This window comes from Balaenoptera physalus, assembly GCF_965194825.1.
Source record: "Balaenoptera physalus genome assembly, chromosome: 9".
Lineage (NCBI taxonomy): Eukaryota > Metazoa > Chordata > Mammalia > Artiodactyla > Balaenopteridae > Balaenoptera > Balaenoptera physalus.
Window position 1 is genome coordinate 2,123,123 of NC_138888.1, and position 24,799 is coordinate 2,147,921.

The window sequence follows — 24,799 nt, forward strand, 5'->3', positions numbered from 1 at the left end:
AGTCTATGATTCATTTCGAGATAATTTTTGTAAAAGGTATAAGGTTTGTGGTGAGATTCATTTTTTTGCATGTGGATGTCCAGCTGTTCCAGCACCATTTGTTGAAAAAACTATGTTTGCCCCATTGTATTGCCTTTGCTCCTATGTCAAAGATCAGCTTGACATATATGTATGTGGGTCTATTTCAGGGTCTCTTCTGTTCTATTAATATATTTTTCTATTCTTTTAGCATTATCACCCTGTCTTGATTACTGTAGTTTTATAAGAAGTCTTGAAATCGAGTAGTGTCAGTTCTCCAACTTTGTTTTTCTCCTTCAGTATTTTGTAGACTATTCTGGATCTTTTGCCTTTCCATATAAATTTTAGAATCAATTTGTGGATATCAACAAATATTGATAGCTTCCTAGGATTTTGATTGGGATTGCATTAAATCTAGAGATCAAGTTAGGAAGAACTGACATCTTGAACACATTGAGTCTTCCTTTCCATGAACATGGAATATATCTCTCCATTTAAGTAGTTCTTCTTTGATTTTTTTCATCAGTTTTGTAGTTTTCCTCGTACAGATTTTGTTCATATTTTGTTAGATTTATAGCTAAATACTTCATTTTTTGGGTGCTAATGTAAATGATATTGTGTTTTAAATTTCAAATTCAACTTGCTTATTTCTGGTACATAGAAAAGTGATTGACTTATATTTTATGCTTGTATCCTGCAATCTTACTATAGTTGCTTATTAGTTCCAAGAGTTTGATGATTCTTTTGGATTTTCTACGTAGATGACCATTCCATCTGCAAACAAAGACAGTTTTATTTCTTCCTTTCCAATCTATATACCTTTTATTTCCTTTTCTTATCTAATTGCATTAGCAAAGACTTCCAGTACTATGTTGAAAAGGAGGCTTCAATTTGTTTTTCCACTCAACAGCTGATGGACATTTCAGTCATTTCCAGTTTTTGCCTGTTATGACTAAAGCTGCTTTATTCAGAACATACAGCACTGTGTGCACATATGTTCTCATTTTCCATGGGTAGGTGCCAAGGCATGGAATACTGGGTTGCAGGAAGAGCTGTCTAATGGTATGAGACACTGACAAGCTGCTTTCCAGTGTGGGTTTCCGATAGGCAGCATGTTGGTGGCCTTGCTCTTTTGAATCTCATCTGATAGTCTCTGCCTTTTAATCAGAACATTTAGGCCATTTATGTTTTGCATGATTATGAATGTGGAGGGTTTATATCTACCCTCTTCCTAATGCTTTTTACTTGCCCTGTTTGTCCTTTGTTTCTTTTTCCTCTTTTTTTGCCTTTCTTGGAGTATTTTTTATCATTCCATTTATTTCACCTGTCAGTCGACCAGTTACCCTTTTGGAGAGTTTTCAGTGACTGTGCAGTGCAGTGGCTTTCGCTTTTACCTCTTGTTCAGATGCAGCAGACCTGGGACCCGGGGCCTTGCAGGGTTTCCTGCCACATGGTAGCTTGCAGCTTCTGCTTCATGTGGGGAAGATGTGCAGGACTGGCGGGGTTTCTGCCTGTGTGGTTGTCGAGGGCATTCCATTCCTTCTTGTGAGCACCTGGTGGCTGGCACAGGCCTGGGGGGAGAGCAAGAGAAAGCCGTCCTTGTGCCCAAGCCAGGTCCCCAGCATATTTTTTCTTTTGGAATCCATAAAACCCTCAGCTGCATTCCTTTTATCTGATGTTAGGGTCACAGAGCTTTAGTCCAGAATCATCTGAGATTTTGTTTGCTTCATTTTTTTTGGTGCAAGAAGCAAGGAGCAGATGGTATAATGTTAACAGATGGAGAAGAAACCAGAATGACTCAGTTATTTCTTTATTTTCCACTTCCTTCATATAAAAATGGTGTTCATATTTTTATGAACACAGCCCTACCTGTGGGAAATGAAATCCCAAATAGTCAGAAAATAATACAATACCTGCTTTCTGTAACAGAGGATAAGCTGTCTAACTCAGATGATCTAAAAGATCTTGGAAATGAGATTGTGAAGTTCTTGGAGGGAATCTTTGTGGAATCTTGAAGAATGAGAGATACCAGGAGAAAAGTGATAGACAGATGGCCCAGCTTTCATAGCGGGGATGAGGGTCATCTTGGAGACTACAGATAAGGGAACTCACTGTCTTTTGGTAGACGGTTTTAGTCTAGATGTAAAAAGATGTTCGGGGACTGCCTAGGAAAGAAAGTAACAAGCATTGGCTCACTTAAAAGAAGACGCCAAAGTTGCGCCTCATCCTGAGTATAATGTCTTACTAGGTGGGGGAAGCCGCCTGCATTAACTTCGGTCAGGCATTGATCTCCATTAAGGATCAGGGGAAGAAAAAGAAGGTCAGAAATAATATACTTAGGTGAATTCATAGCTGGCCTGATGGAGTTTCAACGCCAACTGAGAAGAACTGTGGTCTGCCCTGGGGCTTTGTCCTTGCATCTATTCAGCTCAAAATTGGTTATCAATCATCTGAATAATGATGTTGATCACTGTGGCTGTGAAGAGCCCTGTGCCTACAATAAGAAAAATGAGGTTAAATGTCTACACAGATAAGTAAGGATAACGGTGTGGGATGCGATACAGTTTTTTCTTTTTAACCTGTTCTTGGTGGGGCTGATGAGAAAAGCCATCTCACACAGGTCTGCCCATCACTGTTGGCAATTGAACCCTTCACTTTCTCCCAGAGCCCTGCTGGGTTTGGGGAGATGCACAGTGCTATGGGGTGAGGATGGTGCCAGAAGCAGAGAAAAAATGGAAAATTAAACTATCAAATAAAATCTGAACTTGATGAAATACAAAACCTTCCCACTTGTGAACTATCTGTGAAACCAGGATGAGAGACACGCAACGTCCTGCATTGAATCTTTGTGCTTAGAAAAAGCAGAGAGCTGAAAAGGCCTCCTGAGGGCTGCAGAACTCTCCCCAGCCTTACCCCACCTTGGAAGAGGCTGCAAACAGCTCTAGGTTTCAAGCCCGAATGAGGCCAGACAGGGCTTCTTCGTGCCCCTCCTGGAGCAAGTAACGGACGCTGAGCCCCACGAGCCCATGAGGGCCTCCACGTCTACATTTCCTCCGGTTCCTTCTCACTCACGGGTAAGTGCTTTTGGCAATTTATGCAAAAAAGTAGACCTGTCGTTAAAAATATTTTGAAACATCATAGCACTGTCCACCCACCGCCCACTGTGTGCAGGCAACATTTTAATTTTTCAAAGTTTTCTTAAGAGTGTACAAATCTTTCTTGAAAATCCTCCCACTAGTCTTGCTCTAAGCTCCTATTGACACAGACACAGCTGAACAGAAGCCTCATTTTACATCTGAAGCGCAACGTTTGAATGAGTAGAATCTGGGACTTGTCTAACCAGTCTGTATGTCAACAGGTAAACATCAATCAAGAGAAACTACAGTGGGTTTCCAAGCCACAGAGGCAAAGCTGAGCTAAAGACTTTCAAACAACCCCTTAAACAAATAGCAGACTTTGGGATTGCCATGCCACTCACTCAGAGAACCAGGTAGAAGGCGGGAGCCCTGCTCTTGTGAAGATTTTTGATCAGATTCATCCAACATTGAAATACTCGAGAAATGTTTTAGCACACTGAAAACAACAACGAAGGCAAGCAGAGGCAAAGTGGGTGGGCCAGTTCCGTCCTACGGATCTGTGCCTCTTCTGTCCCAGAGCAGCTGGAGAGAATCCATTCCCGCTCCTTCTCAACTCTTCTTGTAAATGCCTTCTTGCAGCTGCGGGGGAATTTGATATCAAGTACCTGAAGGGTTAGTACTTTCACGGACTTATTCACTGTTTGCACACGGGGAAGAGAGCACATTTTCAGAACACCCACTCTCTTCTTTGTCATTTCTCCACGTTACTCCCAAGGCACAAGTGATCGCAGGAAATGAATGAGGCCAGCACATCTTTTCTTGATGTACATTGAGGGGGACTCTGCTGCCTCCTGGGCAGATTTCCTTTTTACAAAATCATTTTGACAACCTTGCTTGTTGACCTCAAGAAACTCAGAGTAAATGCGTTGGCTTGCCTTTGGGACACAGGATGGGCATTGTTTAAGGATCTGCCGCTGTCTCATTCCAGATCAGAATGTTTTCCTTTTATAGCATTTTAACAACTCTTCCCAGAAAACATCAGCATTACACGATGTCACGTTGTATTTAATTACACAATGTCAGCCTCCCTTAAAAGAATGTTGGAAAGATTATATTTTAAAATAGTAAGCATGGGAAAAGGACTGGTTTGAGACATTTAACAGTTATAAATATTCCTGCAACATAACTTAGTCAATAAATATGTGTTGAGGGCCTGTGATATGTAACACAGTCGTAACCTTGGAAAAATTCGAATTTACGGCATCCCTGTCTCCCACGAGACACCTAACATAGCTCGGTATTTAAAAGCTGCTCATCCAGGGAGAAGCTGCATTCCGACACCAGATGTTCACGGCGCCGCGTGCAAGCCCTGGGCTCGGACTGTGTGGGCACACACGCGGCTCTCTGCACGGCGGTGCTTCCTGGAGCTCACACCCTGCGTGGGATTCTCGGCAGATGTCAGAGTGCCCAGCCGACTGCACTGCGTTGTATGTGTTTAATGACAGTCTGAGAACCCCAGGGTGGAAGGAATCACAAAGCATATTCTGGTCACTGCTAACGCGTGCTGGAATCCTTGTGATCCGATAGGAATTCGTGCCTGCCGCAGTGTGATTTACCCTGAGATTTCATGAAGAGGCGTAAGGGGACGGGGAGGCGTGTGTCTCGCGGTGCAGACAGCTTTCCTTTGTGCCGTCTGATGAGGGTCACGGAGTCTCCACAACACGCTGGATGAGGCCGGGAAGGGGCAGCCAGGGAAACAAGGCCCTCCACTCGTTTCAGGGGCTCGTCGTCTGCTTGGGAAGGTGAGACATAATCAAGTACCAGTTACGTGACCTTAAGACAGTGTGGGATTCAGTGTCCACGTGGAGCGTTACAGGCAATACATTTATCATGAGGTGGAGAATTCTACTTATTAGACATTATCCGTGCGGATTTCTCATTTGGAGATAGACGGACAATTCCCAGGGAGCTCCCCACTCCCCGTGGAGGGAGGGGACCCCCAGGGGATGGGGGGGAGGTTCTCCCGGGGTCTGGGGCAAGTGTTTCCAGCCTCTCCAGACTGGGAAGGCTCGGGATGGGGGGGCAGGGAAGGAGGAAGGGGAGCCTGCCTGGGCGGTAAGCGGGATCTCAGGGAGGACCAGAGACTGAGTTTAGGGAGGAGGAGAGCTGGAGGCTTCAGGATGAAAGGCGACCGGCCAAGGCAGGGAATTTCTCAGAAGGGCTGCGGCTGTGAATTGGGATTCCTTTCATGCTCTCTGAGAGCCAATAGTAGAGAAAGGACCAAGTTTTAATTTGGAGGTTGGGCCATGTTTCAGAATGCCTCGCTGTTCTGAAGTAAGGCTTGGTTGGCCTCGAGGGTGCAAAATCTGCAGTCGGAAGTAGGGGAGCAAAGGTGGGGAGCCGCGCAGGAGTGGGGGGCTGGCCTCGCTGGAGGCAGCACAGTGGTGAGGGCGGGGAAGTAAGGATGGTCTCCGAGGTCAAGTCAGATTCTAGAAATTCTTGAATACCTGGTCGGGTAGTTGTTTTCTAACCAGCAGGTGCTAAGGAGGCATCTAGAAGGTCACAGAGGTGAGGGGATCTGGTGGAAGTGGAGGGGCTTGGAGCAAGGCCATCAGTTCCAGAGCCTCGGCCCAGGATGGTTCTAGGAACCTGGGTTAGCGAGGCAGCCGTGACAGAGGAGAACAGGGAGTGAGCAGAGAACAGGGAGGAAGACTTGACAGAACCCAGGGACACACAGAGGGGCCGGAGGAGCGTCACAAAAGAGAGCATTTGCTAAGCTTCCACGACTGCGCACGTGGCACGTGCAGGCTCGTGATAAATACTTGAGTCGTCCTCACACTCACACTACAGACGTGGCAGCGTCCGTGCCTTTTGCGGTTGAGGGAACTGAAGTCCGGAGAAGCTGGGAACCTGCCAGCATTCACAGAGCTGATAAGCAGAGGGGCCGAGGCCGCTTTGACACTTGGGCTCGTAACTGCTCACGACACGTCCCCAGAGCAGATTCCGTGGACCAGGCTCCAGGGGAGGCGAGCAGAGGTCGAGGGAGGAAAGGGGACCTGGATTACTTTCTGACCGTGTTGGCTTTGAAGTGTAGGCAAAACTTGTTCCGGGCACTGCGGGCTGGGTACCATTTCAGAAATGGAGGTGGAATGGGGGTCGTGCTTGGGGGTGAGGGATGCGGGTCGTCTGGGGGAGGAGCTATGGGTCAGACTTGTTTTCTGCACCTGACCTTTGCTCCCGTGTTGGCCCGCGGGCCCCTAACCAGGGGCGGTGTGACCTTGTGCTGCTTACAGGGTCGCAGACGCCTCCTCCTCCCTGGGGGTCTAGAGCTGGTTCTCAGACTGTGCTCCTCAAACCCGTGCCGTGGAACCCTCAGGGCTGCCGTGGGCGTGGGCGAGGGCCAGCTTCCTGCTTCCCTTCTCCCTCCCCTTGACCCACGCCCCCAAGCACCACTTTCAAAGTGCTTTTGTGAGTTTTATTGATTTATATTTGGGGAAAGGTCTCATCTGAACATAGGTCTCTGTGACCATCTCTCTCTAAATTTCAAATGAACTTTCCAGATGTTTACAGGGACACTTCCCACTGTGACGTAATGTGATTCTGGCACCGCGTACCCGAGGGCTGGTGGGAGGAGAGGATTCAGGCCCCCTCAGAGGCCCAGGAATGTATGTCCTGTTGTTTCTTCATCAGCCCTAACTCAGAAAGCCAGCACCTGCTGAGCTGTGAGGTGACCTGGGAAGGAGGATTCCGTGTGCATGTGGAAGCTTTTCCCGTTTCTTCTGTGCCAGAGACGGGCTGCATCTGCTCTTGGGGCGTCCCTAGGACAGGATGGGGTGCTATGAGCACACCTGGCCGAGTCAGGCCCCCACCACTGCTGTGCTGGTGGCCGAGCGGAGCACACGGGAGGCCCGCATTCACCTCCAGACTGTGACTGTGGAGGTCATCCAGGAGCCCCGGAACGGAGCCCCAGAGCTCAGCCTTCAGCTACCTGCCAGCGGGGCATCCGACAGCCCTGGAGTTGCCCGTCAGACATGGCATCTCGCAGACAGATAACGGCTTGAGAAACATTTGCTTGAGAAACGGCTTGAGACAGATAGCGGCTTGAGAAACATTTGCTTCTGATGTCCGAGTTACAGGCGCATTTGAATAGACCGACAGTTATTCCTGGCCCTTCCCACTGGGTCACCACGTCTTGATTCACTGTCTCACATGCACAGAAACTTGTGGGGGGGCCCGATGACAATAGCATGTGAGTATGTCAGGTCTGGGGGACGAGGGGAGCCAGGCAGGCCGGCACGGGGCTGTCAGAAGACACCGTAGGCGCCAGGGAGCCCTGCCCTGGAGGAAGGCAGCACAGCCTTTAATTTGTTCTGGGAAGTTGCAAGTTGGAAGTAATAACTTTGCAGAGACAGTTTGTTACAAAGTACTTTCATATCTTCCATCTCATTTAAACTGCCTGGTAGATATTATTATTCCCATTTTACAGATGAGCAAACTGAGAATAGGGGTGAGTAGCCTTACTCCAAATCCTCCAGCTGAGCCAGGGCTGTGGGGAAATTAACACTGGGAGACTGTATTAGTGAGGGTTCCCCAGAGAAACTGTGTGTGTGGAGAGAGAGAGGTTTACTTTAAGGGGCTGGCTCACAGGGCTCTGGGGCTGGCAAGTCTTGAAACATGCAGGGCAGGCTGCCGGCCTGCAGACCCAGGAAGAGTAGGTATCCCAGGTTGAGTCTGAAGGCGTCCGGAGGAGAATTCCGTCTTTTGAGTCCTTTTTCTCTTAAGCCCTTCAACTGTTTGGACGAGGCCCACTACAGTACGGCCGGTCATCTGCTTTATTCAGAGTCTATGGACTTAACTGTTAATCACACTTTAAAAATACATCCACGTGACATATAGACTGGTGTCTGACCAAACACTGGGAACCATGGTCTACCCAAGTGGACACATAAAATTAACCATCAAAGAGTCTCTAAGGAAATGAAAACAAACCATTGAGAAAAACAGATGCCCAGATACTGATAGCTCTGAGGGTGGCCCTCAGTAGAACGCACTTCAGAGCACAGGACTCCAGCAGAGGACATTAGAACAGTTTATTTACAGCAGTGGTGCTGTGTCCTTTTGCAAAAGCTGTGAGGGTGAGTGATCCTGCGTAAGGAGTTGCAGTGCCCTCTGGACAAGCTGTCACCGTCCCCTGGGTCTCCCCTCCTCCAACGCCCTTGCTCTGCCTTTCCGTGTAGCTCCTGCAGCTGGTTGGCCTGGGGGCCCTGTAACCGTGCTGAGTACGGGGTGGGCAGGTGGGGGAAGAGCAGGATGGGGGAGACTGTCCTGATGACACGTGACGATGGAAGCTGTAGCTTATTTCATAGAGAGAAGAGTATTCTTTTATTTACTCGTTGGATTATTTATTCACTCATCCATTTATTCAACAGCTATAACATCTACCATGGCCCAGGCGCCAGGATCCGAATATTACCAGTAAACGAGGACTCCCGAAAGGGTATTTTAAATCAACTGGAAGCTAATTGGCAAGGGGTTCCTGGGTCGGGGCAGGAAGTCGGAGGGTTACAGGGGCGTGTACGGTGACAGACACTTCCCTATGACGGGAAGGGGTCAGGAAGGAGCTGCAGAGCTGTGGAGCGGGGAGAAAGCATGTGATTCAGGCCCGGGGTCTGGAGGCGCAGCAGGCCGGGAAGGGAGCCACTCTGAGATTGCAACGGGCAAGAAGGGTCCCTGAATCCAGCCGGGTGGCCTGAGCGGAGGGACTGGGTCTCCCCAGGTCCAGCACCGGCTTACATGTGGCTCGACTCGCCGCAGGATGAACTCTGAAACTCTGCTGCTAGGCGTCCTGTTAGATCCCTGAGACGGCCATTGCCAAGTGCTATAAACTGCGCGGTTTCAAACAACAGACATGGGTTCTTTCCCAGTCTTGGAGGCCGGATGTCTGGCATCAAGTTGTGGGCGGGTCCGAGCTCCCTCTGGAGGTTCCAGGGAGGACACGTCCTGCTTCCTGTACCTGGCGGGCCCGTCCATCCTCGGGGCTCCCCGCCTCCTGCCGCTGCCCTGTCCTCACGTGGCCTCTCCGTGTGTGTGTGTGTGTGTGTGTGTGTGTGTGTGTGTCTCCTCTTCTTATAAGAACACTCCTGTTGGGTTAGAGGCCCCTCTTGCTCCTGTATGACCTCACTTTAACTTAACCAGTTACATCTGGAGTGATCCTAATTCCAAATGAGGCCACAGGCTGAGGTCCCGGGAAGGGCATGAATTTGGGGGGACAGTATTTGACTGGCATCTGTGTCTGTGGCTTCGCTAAGGTTTGTGAACATGCTAGAAGATGAAGTTCTGCTTTATGTGCTGAGAAATGACTACGTGTGTTGAGGGGGACAGAAAGGCGGGCTCATGGTCCCAGAGGAGCAGTGCCCCTGCCCCGCCGACCCGCTGGGCTGAGGGCCCGGGGACTGAGTGCCGGGGGACACAGGCTGCCTCCGTCCAGCTCCTCTCAGGGACTCACCTTCAGGACGGAGGAACAAGCAGAGGTTGTGTTTTCATAAAAACACCTGGAAATGTAAGACTTTTGACTCTAAGTTTCCAACCCAACATCCAGAGGCTTGACCACAATTTTCACTTTTTACACAGAAGATTGGCACGGTCAGGGGAGAGGGAGAAGTGGTGAAAAGAAGGGGGTCCAGGGCCATCATGTGCCTCAGGGCCTGGGACGTTCAAACAGAGGCTGGAGCCAGTGCCCCACTGTCCCTCCTCGCTCCCCACACCCGGGGCTGTTCTGAGGCCAGATGCTGTGCACCGTGAAGTGAGTCTGAACTCACTCACACGTTATCCTCCAGGCTGGAGATGCTCCTCTCTGTTTACTTACACCCTTGTGCCCTCCAGGGCACGCTTTCATCTAGGAGGGATGACTCAGAGACTCAGAGATTATTTTGCAGCTGGTCAGAAGGGCTGTCTCCGCCGCTGCCTCACGCTCAACATCTGGGGTTAGCTGTGGGCTCTGGTCTCTTCAGAAATGAACTGCCCGACCTTTGGTTTTCCTCCTGTTATGGTAACTAATCACTGTGACCTGAATTCTGTCACCAGCTGTATGGTTCTGTAGGAAATGGGCATTGCGTTTTCCTTATAACTTGGAGCCCCTCCTTCTGACCTACAGATTAGAAGGTTAATTGAGATTTCTGTGTTTACATTCTAATCTCCATGTATAATGCGTGCTAAATCTTTATCTCTTTTAGCTGGGCAGTGCTTAATTACTTTTCCAAAGGTAAAGCCTGATGTGTTCAGAATGAATTACAGGGCAAGACTGTCTCTGATAAACCCACGATGGCAGAAAACAAGGATGATTTATGTGGGGTGGAATTACAAAGACAACCCAGGCAAATGAGTCTTGAATTCCAGCTTTGTCAGAACTGATTGTTTTTGTCTTTCTCAAGTATTTTATGAATCATTTCTCATTGATTTTCGTTTCATTTTTGTGCGTGCCACTTATGAAATCACAAGAATTTTTTAAAATAAATTGTTTAGATGCAAATGGATTTTTTCCAAAAATTAAATAATTGGTAGGAAAAAAAGCAGATGTGCACTGTTTACATATTTGGAGGAAAAGTTCTTTCTCCTATTACTTTCTTTTTGCCAGCTCTGAGCAATGGGCTCTCTGGGGGGCAGTGGGGAGCAGGGAAGCGGAGTGGTTAGGAATATAGGCTTTGGAGTTGGTCTAATCTCTGCTCAAGTCCCAGAACTGACATCGACCAGATAATGACTGTGGTCTAGTTGTGAACTCTCTGAGGCTTTATTACTGTATCTATTGATATAAAAGGCCACTTGAAGGTAGATGGTCTTTGTGAAATCCAAATGACATATTACATGTAAAGCACTGCACATCGTGCCTGGCATCAGCAGGTGCTCATGCCATAATGGGGTGCTAGTGGTGGTGGTGGTGATGATGGTGATGATGGTGATGGTGATGATGATGGTGGTGGTGGTGGTGCTGGTGATAGTGATGATGGTGGTGGTGGTGATGGTGATGGCGGTGGTGATGATGATGATGGTGGTGGTGGTGCTGGTGATAGTGATGATGGTGGTGGTGGTGATGGTGATGGCGGTGGTGATGATGGCGAAAATGGTGATGATGGTGATGGTGATGATGGTGAAAATGGTGATGGTGATGATGGTGATGGTGGTGATGGTGATGATGGTGATGGTGATGATGGTGATGATGGTGAAAATGGGGATGGTGATGGTGATGCTGGTGATGGTGGTGGTGATGATGGTGATGATGATGGTGATGATGGTGGTGATGGTGATGATGGTGATGATGAAGGTAATGGTGGTGATGATGATAGTGATGATGGTGAAAATGGGGATGGTGATGGAGGTGGTGATGATGGTGATGATGATGGTAGTGATGGTGATGATGGTGATGATGGTGATGATGATGGTAGTGATGGTGATGGTGATGATGGTGCTGATGGTGATGGTGATGACACATTTAGCACCAGTACAAGACTTTGAATTAGGTCATCTGCTGCCATTTTTATTTCCACTGTTTCATCAGCATAAATTTTTATCTTTCCAACTAGTTATTTAAGGATAGATCACCTTTTACAGTATATTTTTATGCTTCCCACTGTATACAGCATACTTCTTACATACAGTATTTGCTATTTGTTAAAGATTTCAGCACTCCCACTTTAATCCTATTTCATTGCAGCCCTTGTTTTTCCTCATTTTTCTAGATCCTCCCATGCTGAAATCTCTAAAGATAACCCCGAGCTTGGGCCACTTTCTGGGTATCAATACATATTGGAGGAGGTGGAAGAGGAGAGTTCCTTTTGAGGAATGCATGCCCGGTGTTTGACTCACAGTTTTCTGAAGCTGACCCTCTCCTGCCAAATGGTTAGAGTTTAGACGCCTTCAGTGTCTATGAAGCCCTGTCTGAGTGCGGCCTTCTCATGGTCAGTTGATGGAAGCCCTTTGAAGGCCATCTGTATCACTGTGATGTTTGCATGGTCCATCCTGAAAGTACCTCCTTCCTGAGACCACGGCAGCCGGCTCCCCCTTCTTGATGCCTCCGTGCCTTTGTCCCCATCCCCCATCCCCGCCATCTGCCCACCATGTCCTGTGTCCTTTGCAGAAGCCTGAGCAGGGCTCTGATGTTCAGAGGCAGCTCAGCTGCCAGGGACACGGTGCTTCATTGACCACATCTTGGGGGAAAACATTTTTCTTTTTAAAGAAAAAATGATTTATCAATAGTATTAAAACATTTCTCAGGGAAATTAAAGAAGATCTAAACAAACAGAAAGACTTTCCATGTTCATGGGTTGGAGTACTCAATATTATTAAGATGTAAATTCTCCCAAAATTGATCTATAGATATAATGCAATCTCCATAAAAATTTCAGCAGACTTTTTAAAAAAATTTACAAGATGATCCTAAATTTATATGGCACTGCAAAAGACCTAGAATAACCAAAATAATGTTGAAAAAAAGAACAAAGCTGAAGGACTTTTATTTCCCAATATCAAAACTTACCATAGAGCTATAGTTATCAAGACAGTGTGGTACTGCCAAAAGGACAGAGACTTGGATTGATGGGACACAACTAAGAACTGAGAAATAAATAAATCCTTATATTTATGGTCAGATTATTTTTGACAAAAGTGCCAAGGCAATTCATTGAGGAAAGGAGAGTCTTTTTAACAAATGATGCTGAGACAAATAAATATCCACATGGAAAAAGATGGATGTAGAGCCCATACCTCATAACACAAAATTTAACACAAAATGGGTCTTAAATGTAAGAGCTAAAACAATAAAGGTTTTAGAAGATAACACAGGATAAAGTCTTCCAGATACTGGTTTAGGCAATGGGTTCTTAGATACACCAAAAGCATGATATTATACATAAAAGGAAAATTATTGGTACATTGAACTTCATCAAAATTCAACTGCTTTGTACTGCAAAAGACACCATTAAGAAACTGAAAAGATATACAACAGGCTGGGAAAGAATATTTGCAAAACACATATCTGATAAAGGACTTGATCCAGAATATACAAATAACTCTTACACTTCATTAAGAACAACCCAATTAAATGGGCATAAGATTTGAATAGATATTTACCAAAGAAATACAGGAATGGCCAATCTGCACATGAAAAGATAGACACCATCATTAGTCCCAAGAGAAATGCAGATCAAAACTTCAGTGAGATAGTCTTTCACAAACCACCAGAATGGCTTAAAAAAAAAAAAAAAAAAAAAAAAGGCAAGAACAAATGTTGCTGAAGATGTGGAGAAACAGCAATTCTCACGCATTGAAGGTGGGAATGTAAATGATGCAGCCACTTTGGAAAACAGTTTGACAGTTTCTTGAAAACTTAAACATAAATTTACTACATGACTGAGTAGATATCCACCCAAGAGAAATGAAAACATCAACATTATCCGTCAAGAGTGATGGATACACAAAATGTGGTATATTCATACAATGAAATATTATTCAGCAATAACAAGGAGTGAATTACTGATACATGTTATGACATGCAAAACCCTCAAACATTCGGCCAAGTGAAAGAAGCCAGACACAAGATACTGCAGAGTGCAGGTTCCATTTAGATGAACTGTCAGGAAAAGGCAGAAGGGATGGATGGGGATTAACTACAAACGGGCATGAGGGATCTCACTGGGTGATAAAAATGTTCCAAAACTAATTTATGGCAACAGTTGCATAACTTAGTAAAGTGACTCAAAAATAATTGAATTATGTACTTGAAATAAGTGAATGATATGATACGTAAAACATGCCTTAATAAAATTATTTTTTAAATCTATTTTTAAAAAAAGACTAAAGGATGCATGTGGTCACAGTTATTATTTTTCCCACTAAAAAGTGCAACCTAGGATCTGATAAACAATTTCCTCCTTTTTTGTGAATATATCATGTGACATATTATTCACCCTTAAAAATAAAAATAGGGGAAAAAAAAGAAGAAGAAGCCTTCCATGCCAGGTAAGCCCCCAGTAATATCGGGGACTGCGGGTGCCTTTGGCTGCTGGTCAGGGGCCCTCAGGCTGTCAGACAGGAGGTGGGTGTCCGCTGCTCCTTGGCCCTATTTTGCCCCCTGGGAAAAACAGGGCAGGCGCACGGGGACCCCACCTTCCCAGCAACCTCCTTTGCTGTGAACTTTGGAGCCTGGGGGCCTCCGAGGTGGGAAGTGAGTCTTCCTGTGGGAGGGGCCTCCTGGGAAATCAAAGTGCCTCCCGCTGGTGGGCGGAGACCCCACTGGGCCTGCAGTTCCCTCCCCTGTGGGCTGTGACCCAGTGGCTCTATCACATTACAAAGACCTAAAAAAGGAGGTAAGAACGCGTTTCCCTGTAGTTAGGGTGGCGTTAAAGAAATCACTGGATCCTTTGGGATGGGTTAGAACAACAGCATTTCCAGTTTCCTGGGGGAGTGCGTAAGGATGGAGACCAGTGACTCGGGCGTCTCTCCTACCACATTTGGTAAAAATCAGATCACAAGGCTCCGGGCAGTTGTTTTCCTCTGTTAATCATCAGACCAAAACGGCACTGGGTTTCTTTGCCAGGCCGGGGTGTGGAGGCCCTGACCTGCGCCGAGCTCCTCCCAGCGAGCAGGGCCCCTCCGCCCCGTCCTCCCCTGCCCTGTGCGCGCAGCCTCTTCAGGGAGGCGAGGTCTGGGGGCCGGACTCCCCCCTCGCTTTGTCATGGGGGCGGGGCCGTCTCGGCAGGTGGTCGCCGCGGCCGCCGGGTGACTCCTTCTGGCCCCGCCTCCTGCCAGGCCCCGCCCCACCGCGGTCACCAGGCCCCCCGAGAGGCCTCCAGCGCCGGCCAGCGGCGACCAGGAGCCCCGCACACCTCACACCCCACATCGCAGCCAGGCCAGCGAGGCCTGAGGGCCAGGATGCGGGCCGGCAGGACCCCGACGGCCGCCACGCGCCCCGAGCGAGAGGCCACGGTGAGAATCAGGGAACAGTTTTCTCCCAGGCTGATGAAATCTCTGCTCAGTTCCGGGCTGCGATCAGGCAGCCCTTATCTCGCGGGCGAGGCTTCCTCTCTCTGTTGGTGGGGAATTCGCCTCTGCAGATGGGGGAGGGGATCTCAGCGGGACGCTGACACACAAAGCAGCCTAAAGCGCCGGGCTCCCAGCAGCCTTGTGGGCCCGAGGATGCCTGATGGGCCCAGGCCCTCTCCCCAGCCCCCCTCTGCAGGGCAGGAGCCCGGACCGGCCGGGGCCCAAAGCCCACCGCGGGCCAAGAACGGGCAGGGCTGCTCTTCCTAACGCTACTGGACGGGGGGGCCCTGCTGAGTGACGTCAAGCTAACGCAGGCATCGTACAGGGCTCTCTCCGTCGCCGTGGGAGCCACTCAGGCTGCTTGACAGAGAGAGTCTTAAGAAAACTCACGAAGCCAGGGAAACCCACGGTCATACGGGACCACGTGCCAGACGTCCAGCCACCTTGCCATTGTGGGGTGGGTGACATGATGCCTTCATTGCCCCGTGTGCCCCGGAGACCTGTGTTACCCTTCAGCCTCAGAGCTGACTGCTCTGGGTCTTCACCTAGGCCTGGCTCCAGCAGCTGTGGCCTGGCTGTTCTAGAGCTTTCTGAAGGTCCTTCACTGGCTCTGGGCTCAATGAAGGCAGCGCTGTGCTTGCCCAGCCTCTCACGTCCCCAGTGACCTGCCCTGCTCCAGCACTCTGTGTCCTGGTGACGATGGGGCCCCAGAGGAAGCCCGCAACCCGGAAAAGCAGCCTTTCTCAGGAAGAACAATGCCAGGACCCGGGCAGGTGGAGGGAGGGGAGGGCCCTGCACCCAGTGTGCTGAGGCAGGCAGCCCTGGGCTCTGCGGCTTCCCTGTAGGACCCGACCCCCCGATCTCTGCTCTCGAAACCCAAGCCCCAGGGAGCCGCTGACTGGCAGGGGCCGCTGGGGGGCAGCGGCTCCTGCTGAGACGCAGACACCCCTCACCCCAGCCCCCGTGTTCTCATTTCTTGCTGGTGGTCCTGACTGAAGGACGAGGCGGCAGCCTGGGGGGCGGGGGAGGCCTGGACTGACAGGGGGCCTGGGGGAGTGTCTTCGGGAAGGACCGTTCGAGGGGCACTGTGATGCTTGCTGTGTCCCCCCCAGGTGTGTCTACCCTGATTTCCTGGTCTCCTTCAGCCACATCGAGCCAGCCCGCCTCTGCTGGGCGCTGGGCTAGGAGGACGGGGGGAGCCCGGTGTGGCCTCATGACGCAAACAGAGATGCTGCCGGCCACCTGGCCACTTGCTGAGAGCAGGGGGTGGGTGTGGAACAGGGGCGCCGGGCTTGGCTTGGGGCGCTGACCTGACCTGCGAGCTGACCCCACATACCCTAGCCCCGGGGCCGGGGGTGAGGCCCCTCCCCTGAGCACGAGGCAGCTGGTGCGGGGGCGTGAGGTCACAGCATCAGCGGGGAGCTTCCCAGGACGGGAATCCACACACGGGTACGTACGTCCAGAGCGCTTACGCTCAGGGAAGTGACAGGGCGTCAGCTTTACCCGACCTAGTATTTCGATGAAACATGCCAAAGACCAAGACCCAGGAGCTCATCCACGTGTGACAGCCGAGCGAGGGCCCTGCACACCCGCACAGGTGCGTCCAGGTGTCAGGCGTGTCCGGCTTCTCGTGTCTCGTGGGATGGATGTGAGGCACGCCGGAAAAGCACATGAAACGCAGACTGGCATCATCTCTTTAGACGTGGCTGTACCCATTTTGCAGTCGTGGAGGAAGCAGGTGCTGGGCTCCAGGTGAGCTGGCCCCAGGCTCTGGCCCAGCCAGCAGCAGCGGCCATGGGGCCTCCCGTGAGCCCAGGCCCCCGCGCTCAGGGGCTCTTGCCCAGATGCGTGGAGGCCCCGTGGTGCCCTCCCTGGCGGCCCTGCTGGCACAGGTGGCCTAGCCGTCGTGTGCCCCAGGTCCTCTCTCCAGTAAGCGTCCCAAACCCAGCCCGCCGTGGGAGACTGGCCCATCCTCCCCAGCCACTGCTTCCTCCCATGACAGGCGCATAATTCCCCACCCATCATCTCGTGGCTTGGCCTGTGCGTCCCACAGGAGAGGTAGGGCCCCAGCTTTGCCGACTTTGAGCTCAGCTGGGAGCCCAGTGCTGATGAGTGAGAGGTAAGTGCGCGTGACGTGGCCATCTGAGCAGAGCCCCGACTTAGTGCCCCGTCTCAAGGCCTTGGCTCTCTTCCTCCTCCCCCGGCTCACTTCCCCGGTTCATTTGGGCCTTTGCTCAGTGGTCACCTAACACCAGTCACCACGGCCACTCCGTCAGCTAGCACCACAGCCCTTCCGCCTCCTGGCTCCCATTCCCCACGTCCTTGTGCTGTGAGGGTGAGCCACTCCCTGGGTCACCTGCCGCACCAGGACTGCATCCACTAGTTTAAATTTCCAGGTGCCGACAGTTTGCCCCTAAAATCCCAAACAGAGCAGTGTTTCCTGCTTTATTTTCGTCTGCAAGAGACTGTGCATGTCATTGCTGCTTTCCCCTTGTCTGGAAGGTTCTGGAATCCGATGCTTGCTGAAAGTGGACACTGTGTCCCAAGATCTGACCCCACCATCCCGTGAGCCCTCTGAAGGCAGGAGTCGTCTTCTAGATCTTTCTATCTACCACCAAACCAAGCGCCTGGCTCAGCACGTGTCCCCCAAGTATCTGCTGGATGAAGAGTTTTCCAAGAAAGTGAGCATAAGTGTCACAGTAGCGTCGTAAAGTCACGTCCGAATGCACGTGTCGGGAGAGTGGGCTCAGCCCTGGGGAATCCAAGACATGCGGTGGTGGGGAGGGAAGCACACGGAAAGTGCACGTGCGTAGTCTGGAAGTAGCAGCTCACAGGTTTTGTGCTTGGTGCCAGAGGAAAAGGCCTAGAGATTGGAGGGTGCTGGGTGGAGTGGTGAGGGCTGAAGGGGTCCACTGAAAACATCATGAGCTGCGTGGAGAGACCAGCTGGGAGAGGGCCAGCGGGACACAGAGGCGGGAGGACAGAGGGCGGAGTTTGGGCAGCGTGGTGGCCGCAGCTGACTTGGGCTGGTGTGGCTTTAGTGCTGACGGCCAAGTTTCTGGTCCAAAGAGATGGACAGAGCTGGTTGTTTGATCCCACCTTCCACCTGGCTGGTGTCATACCCGCTTTACAACTAAACCATTTGGCCTAAGTTTAAATTCTTGATCTCAAAGTAAAGTATCAGGGCAAGGTCTCCTTTTCCTTTACTGAGTTCCAAATCCAGAGCCCTCCAGAAACTTCTTAGGCGTCAATTTGCAAACTGCTTGGACATTGTGGGCACCGATCCTTGGGATACAGTTTGCAGTGAGAATATAATCTTTTCTCTGTGACAGGTGTTGTTACTAGGATGTTGTCTTTTGGAAACAACCCATTTTAGAAAATCTGCAGGTTATAAAAAGAAAGGGGGGATCCCTACCAGTATATAAGGACAGCTGGCCAAACTGTCACGTATGTTGAAGTTGCCAATCAGTTGAGCTGACACTTGAATTAAATGGACACACAGGTCGGGACCAGGCTGATGGCCCTCATTTGTAGAGATGTTTAGGGACAAGGGTTTAAGTACTATCTAAGTCTTCCCAATAAGATCATCACCACCCTCATTTTGTAGGTGAGAAAAGAGACAGAAGGAATGAGTGGATGTCCAAGACTTAGACCCATCACCTCTGGCTCTAAGCCCTGTGCTGTTTCTGCTGATTTGAGAACACCTGCATCTTGGATTATGAGACCGCTCACCTCAGATCTGCAAGCTGTAGCTTTAACAGCATGGGCTGAATCCCGTCAAGAGTGGGGCTGGAGGCTGTGTCCTGCCCTGGACAACCATGTACTGTAAATCCACTTTTCAGGGCCAGTGGCACCTGAGGCTTCCCAAATGGCATAGAAATCTGACTGTCTCCATAAGCAGCACTCCTGAGGAAACAGGGCACTGAGTGATGAGGGCTTGGACACCAGGCGGGGCTCCCAGGCTCACCCGGAGCACCTGTGCACACATACTTACCGGCTGCTTGAAACGTCCTCTTGGATTTGCGGCGGGGCGGGGGGGAGGGTCCAGGCAGGACTGTAGGTGCTGGGTAGGGCCGGGGTGGAGGGGAACGGGGGTGACAGGCTAACTGCTGCGAGCTCTACCCAGGTACACCCCCTTACTTGTGGGACACTTGCAGAGAGTTGAAAGGATGCAAAGATTAAAGAAAAAGAAGGGGGAAGTCCCCCCAAAATTACCATGCTTACCTGGACCACAGAAGAACAACATCCAGTAAACAGACAGTATCAACAGATGCTACCAGGCCTCGCCCACCCCCCCTCCGAGTGTGCACGTGTGAGGGTGTATGTGCTGGGGCCCAGTTGTGTGAGACACAGGGCACCGTTCTCTCCTGCTCCCTCCCCTCCCGCCCTCAGCCCATCCTCACCTGGTTGGCAGGTATACCATGGTGCACATAAGAACTTGGGTGCCTGACTTCTGCTCTGCTGATCCCATCACCCTGCCGCGTAAAGATGGGTAAAGTGCTAGAAGCACTAGTAAACGGAAATAACTGTTTTCGGTTCAAGGCTGGGAAGATTTGTTGCACACAGTGAATACTCTTAAGTATGCTATCACAGGGTCACTTCAGACACGCAGCAGGACGTGGACCCCTGCTCTCCACTCTTCTGTGCATGGCGGACACCCCACATTTACCCCTGACACAGGGCTCCCTGCGGAGACAGCCCACTGGATGAAGGCGTGAGAGGTGAGGCCTACTGGAAACCGACAGACACCTGAGTCAGAGGTGGTGGCCAAGCGCCGTGCGGGAGAGAGTGCCACCAGCTCCACAGAGTGAGCCGCGGGTGGGAGAGAGCGTTCAGCAGGAAGATGCCGGGGTGTCTGGCCGCCGCCGCAGGAAGGGCTTCTGCAGTGCTTCGTCTGGAAGGCAGTCTCAGGGTGAGTCCTGAGGTTTGGGGGGAGGACGCTGCTTGTTTCCAGAGTGTAGGTCACTGTTCCACGGAAGGTATGACATGGTGAGGAGCTACGCACCTGGATGTAGAGTCCACCTGCCTGAGGGAGGGTGCGAAGCTTGGCCGGATGCCCTGACCCCGCCGTCCGCTCCCTCCCTGCAGCCCCCATGAGAATAAGGGGAGACACATTTTGGGCTCGCGTTAGATCAGATCCGGTACTTATTTTCTCTTGAGTTAAAAAGGAGAATTTTGTTGGATCTAAATTCTTTCCCAAATGGCACAGCGCTGTCTGGGAGGAGAATCCCGTGGCAGTGGGGACGGTGCTGGGCAGCCCTGTGGTCCCCGGGCTGGGAAGCGCCCGCCACACTCGGGCTGGGGAGGCTCTGTGCGACTGGGCAGCCTGGCCTCCTCGGACACAGACGCCCCCCAGACGGCTGGTGTTCATCGCTGGCAGGGCCGGGGGCCCAGGGCTGCCCGCAGGTCATGCAGAGGGCTGGAGAGGAGGAGGCTTTGAGGGAGGCCGCCTCTGTCAGCTCCTCTTCCTCTGGCCCTGCCTCCCCGGCCCTGGGACTTGGCTCCTCCCCCACTTCCCTGGCTCCGTTTGAAAGCTCAGGCTCTGGGGAGACAGCCGGTGGGGGGGGCTTCAAGAAGCAGCTGCGTGTTCTCTCCTCTCCCGAGGGGCACGGGGCTTGGGGGCTGGCGAACATCCTCTGTGAGCGTGGCTCTGGGGAGCTGCTGCCCAGCTGCCCACTGACAGACCCCGGGCCTGATCCCCCAGAGGACGTGGAGGAGGAGGAGGAGGAGACAGGTGCCCCAGGCTCGGGGGACATCTTATCAGGGGATGGGGTGGGCTAGTGGATCCTTGGCTTGGAGGCACCACTCCACCCCCGCCTTGGGAGAGAAAGCCCCACGGCACAAGGGTCCCAGGGGCACAGCAGCCGTGCTGGTGGTGAGCTCACCGGCTCCCAAGGAGAACAAGTCCTGCGCGCTGGAGAAGTCAGACCAGGGAGCAGGGCTTACACTCAAACAGAAAGTGGACCCACTGTTGGTTGCTACATTGTTTGGTGTAGCAGTGCCTGGACATGATGAAACTCAGAGGAAAAAACTGATAAGGCTCCAAGTCTGGAGACTAGGAGAAAGTCCAGGAAATGGCTGGTAGCCTCCACATTTAATGCCGCTGTGCCCGGTGACCGTGACTCGGTAGAAGTGTCAGACTATTTCTAACACTGGAGATTTGTAGGTGAGAGCTGGACTCCCCTTCCCGCTCCCCATGTAGCCTCAGTCTCACCCTGGCACACGCTAGTCCTGCTGGCAGCTGTGACTTTGGGTCCAGATCACAGCGTTCCAAGCCCACCCCAGAGTCCCCTTGCCCCAGAAAGGCTCTCAGCCTCACTGCCACCCGGGGGGAGCCCTGAAAAGAAGGGACCAAGGTGCTTCTTCTGACGTTCTCCACCCGGGCCTCGGCCAGCCGGGTGGGGCCCGGACAGAGCAGAGCCTTCTGGACAATTCCGTGCCCCGCTGGGCCTGCAACCACAGGCCGCCTGAGTCTCCAGCGAGCATGTAGTAAGTACCTGGCCTGGTGGGATGGAGAGAGGGAGACCCGTGGACCCTGCCCTTCCCGCCTTCCCCTCCCTCAGCTACAGAAACAAAGAAGTGCAAACCCCATCAACCCAAAGAAGGGAAACAGATTCTGGTTGGGAGGGTGACGTCTACAATGGGCTGGAGCGGGAGCGGCCGGGGGGCCGGAGTCGTCGATGTGGACCTTGTACCTCTGAGCTGATTCGCAGGCACGGGGTTCAAGGGGACCCACGTGGAATAGCCGCCCCTTTATGAAGTGAAAAGAAACGTATGACACATACACCCTCCCTCTGCCTAAAAGTAGAGCAGGTGGCGAAGTAAAAAATGTGGGGACAAGGGAGTGAGGTTCGTCAGTTGTCCAGCTTTGGTCACACAGTGTTGGCTTAGGCTGCCTAACTCATCCCGACCTTCCTGTTGCCGTTTCAAAGGAGAATTTCCTAAGGAGTTGGGTATGTTTCTCAAAGTGTGTGTGTGTGAGTTTTATTCTTTATTAAGAACACGTAGAATGAGTGAGTTTTTTCAAAAAGGCCATCTCTAGAGATGTGCGATTTGAAGCAGCCTCTTCGTTTCTGGCCACTGAATGCCTATCAGAGGCTCCCAGCTCCGAGGCGAGTGTCTGTCAACTTAGCCTCAAAGGACAGGAAATATCCAGAACTGCCTTCTGCCAATTGCCACCACTTGGGGGATAGAAAGGATACAGTTCGTGCGGCAGTTAATCAGCATCCGAATTAATATCTTCCCTCCTATTCACTTATTAGGGAAAAAAGTGGTTTTAGAAGGTATTAGGTTTTTACTGACAACCCAGAACAGGCCTTTCAAATAACCCATGGTTAGGTTTTCAAGTGAGGGCAGTCTGTTCCCAGTAAGGACATCTGGAGACATCTCGGGGTGTTTTCGTTTTTACCATAACTGGGGGTGATGCAGGCCCCGGGGACCCTGAACATCCTGCCAGACGGGGTGTTCTGCAGAGTGAATGGCAGTCCTGCCAAAACGCCCATGGAGCTCCTAATGAAAAACACTGGTTTTTCATTAAAAATAGGAGGGAGGCAGAACAAAAAACAAAAAAACTGTTGTTTTTTTTTTCTCATTACAAGGAAGTTCTCGTATTGGGCAAGGCCACCCACCCTCGCTGGTGGGTCTTGGCGTTTTGATTCCCTTTTCTCCACCCTTCCTGTTGAAAGTCTCAGGTGACAGCTCCACGGTCCGGTCACATCCACCCGTGACATGAAACCTCGGCCAGATCTAACAGTGTCGGCCTCAGTTACACAACTGGATGTGAACCAGTCATAGAAAAGCCAACAAGACTCCATTTCCATCCCTCCCCACCTCCGGAGGCTGCAGCCTGAGTCGAGAACAGGCAAGGGAAATTGGAGGCCGACAAACCAAGTCCCTTTCAGTGAGAGGGTGGACGGATCCTGAGTTACCTGCTCAGCAGGTGCTCAGAAGGGCAAGGGGGAAGCACAAGAGAAAAGAGGTGGAGACAAATGTTCTTTTGTAAAGATGATGGAATTCCTCACCATAAAAAGAGTGAAAGGATGCCATCTGCAGCAACATGAGTGGACCTAGAGATGATCATACTGAGTGAAGTAAGTTAGACAGAGAAAGACAAATACCATATGATATCACTTGTATGTGGAATCTAAAAAAATGATACAAATGAACTTCTTTACAAAACAGAAACAGACTCACAGACTTAGAGAACAAATTTATGGTTACTGGGGGGAACGAAGGAGGGATAAATTAGGAGTTTGGGATTAACAGGGACACACTACTATATATAAAATATATAATCAACAAGGACCTACTGTATAGCACAGGGAACTCTACTCAATACTCTGTAATAACCTATATGGGAAGAGAATCTGAAAAAAAATAGACACATATGTATGTCTGTATGAATGAATCACTTTGTTGTACACCTGAAAGTAACACAACATTGTAAATCAACTATACTCCAATAAAAAAAAAGAAAACGATGGACTGCTGACTTTTGACAACATAAAGCAGGCGCCGCGTGAAGGGTGGCCTCACAAAGGGAAGGAAGTGCCTGAGGAATGTTCTCTGTCCTTCCCTGTCCAGTCAGGAATCGGGGGCAGTGTTCTGGAGAGCCGTGAGTGTTTGCTCCATGGGAATGTCTGTGGAAAGCCTACAGTTTGGATTTTTCTGAAGCCTAATTTCAAATAATCTGTGTTGAGAGCCCCACAAATCTACTGATGTATATCAGAGCAGATATTGTGATTTTATTTGTTCAGAAAAAATTAATACCTGTAGCTACACTGAAAAGCAGTGCACTTTTACACTTTCCCAAGGGTGATAAAGGAGAAACATTTACTCAGCATCCATTCCGTGGGCCAACAATTATTTATTGAGCCCTACTGCACGCCAGTGACTCTGCCAGGGGACATAATGCGGAATAACACAAGGTAGGTAAACAGGCAATTATTACAGTGAGTTATGGGCAGAATAATGGCCCCCAAGGAGATCAACACTCTAATACCTGAATCTGTGGTTATGTGACCTCACCTGGCAAAAGGGGCTTTGCACATGTAATTAGGTTAAGGACCGTGAGATAGAGACATTGTCCTGGATTATCTAGATGGGCCCAATGTAATCACAAGGGTCCTTACAAGCGGGGAAGGGTTAGAGTGAAAGAAAAAGGTGTGATGATGGAATCAAGATGTTGGAAGGACGTAGGGGTCTGTGAGCCAAGGAATGCAGGTGACTTTCAGAATCTGGGAAAAGCAAGGAGACGCATTGTCTGCTGGAGCTTCCAGAGGGAATGAAGCCCGAGGACGTCTTGATTTTAGATTTCTGACTTCCAGGACTGTAAGAGTATACATTTGCATTGTTTTAAGCCACTAAATTTGTGGTGATGTGTTTCAGAAGCAAGAGGAAACTTGTACAGTTTGCAAAATATTACATGGAACCTACAGCTAACACCATGCTTAACAGTGAAGGAATGGATGGTTCCCACCAAGATCAGGAAGAAGGCAGTGATGGCCACACTTACCTTGTTATTCAAGACAGTACTGGACGTTGTAGCTGGAGCAATAAGGCAAGAAAAGAAAGCATACAGATAGAAAAGGAAGAAATAAAACAGGCTCCATTTACAGATGATATGATTGTCTAAGCAGAAAATCCCAAGGAATCTACAATAAAACTCCTGA

At 50.4% G+C, this 24,799-nt stretch overlaps 1 protein-coding gene across 1 annotated transcript; it reads left to right on the plus strand.

The window, feature by feature from the left end:
• Positions 1–6,923: 6,923 nt before the first annotated feature.
• Positions 6,924–19,801, plus strand: LOC309666577 (uncharacterized protein; the record flags this gene model as incomplete). The annotated part of the gene is made up of 4 exons (XM_082474046.1): positions 6,924–7,119; positions 14,559–15,071; positions 17,631–17,809; positions 18,736–19,801. 4 exons carry the CDS (start codon positions 6,924–6,926, stop codon positions 18,955–18,957), a joined length of 1,110 nt encoding a protein of 369 aa, XP_082330172.1. The 3' UTR covers positions 18,958–19,801.
• Between the last annotated feature and the right edge of the window lie 4,998 nt (positions 19,802–24,799).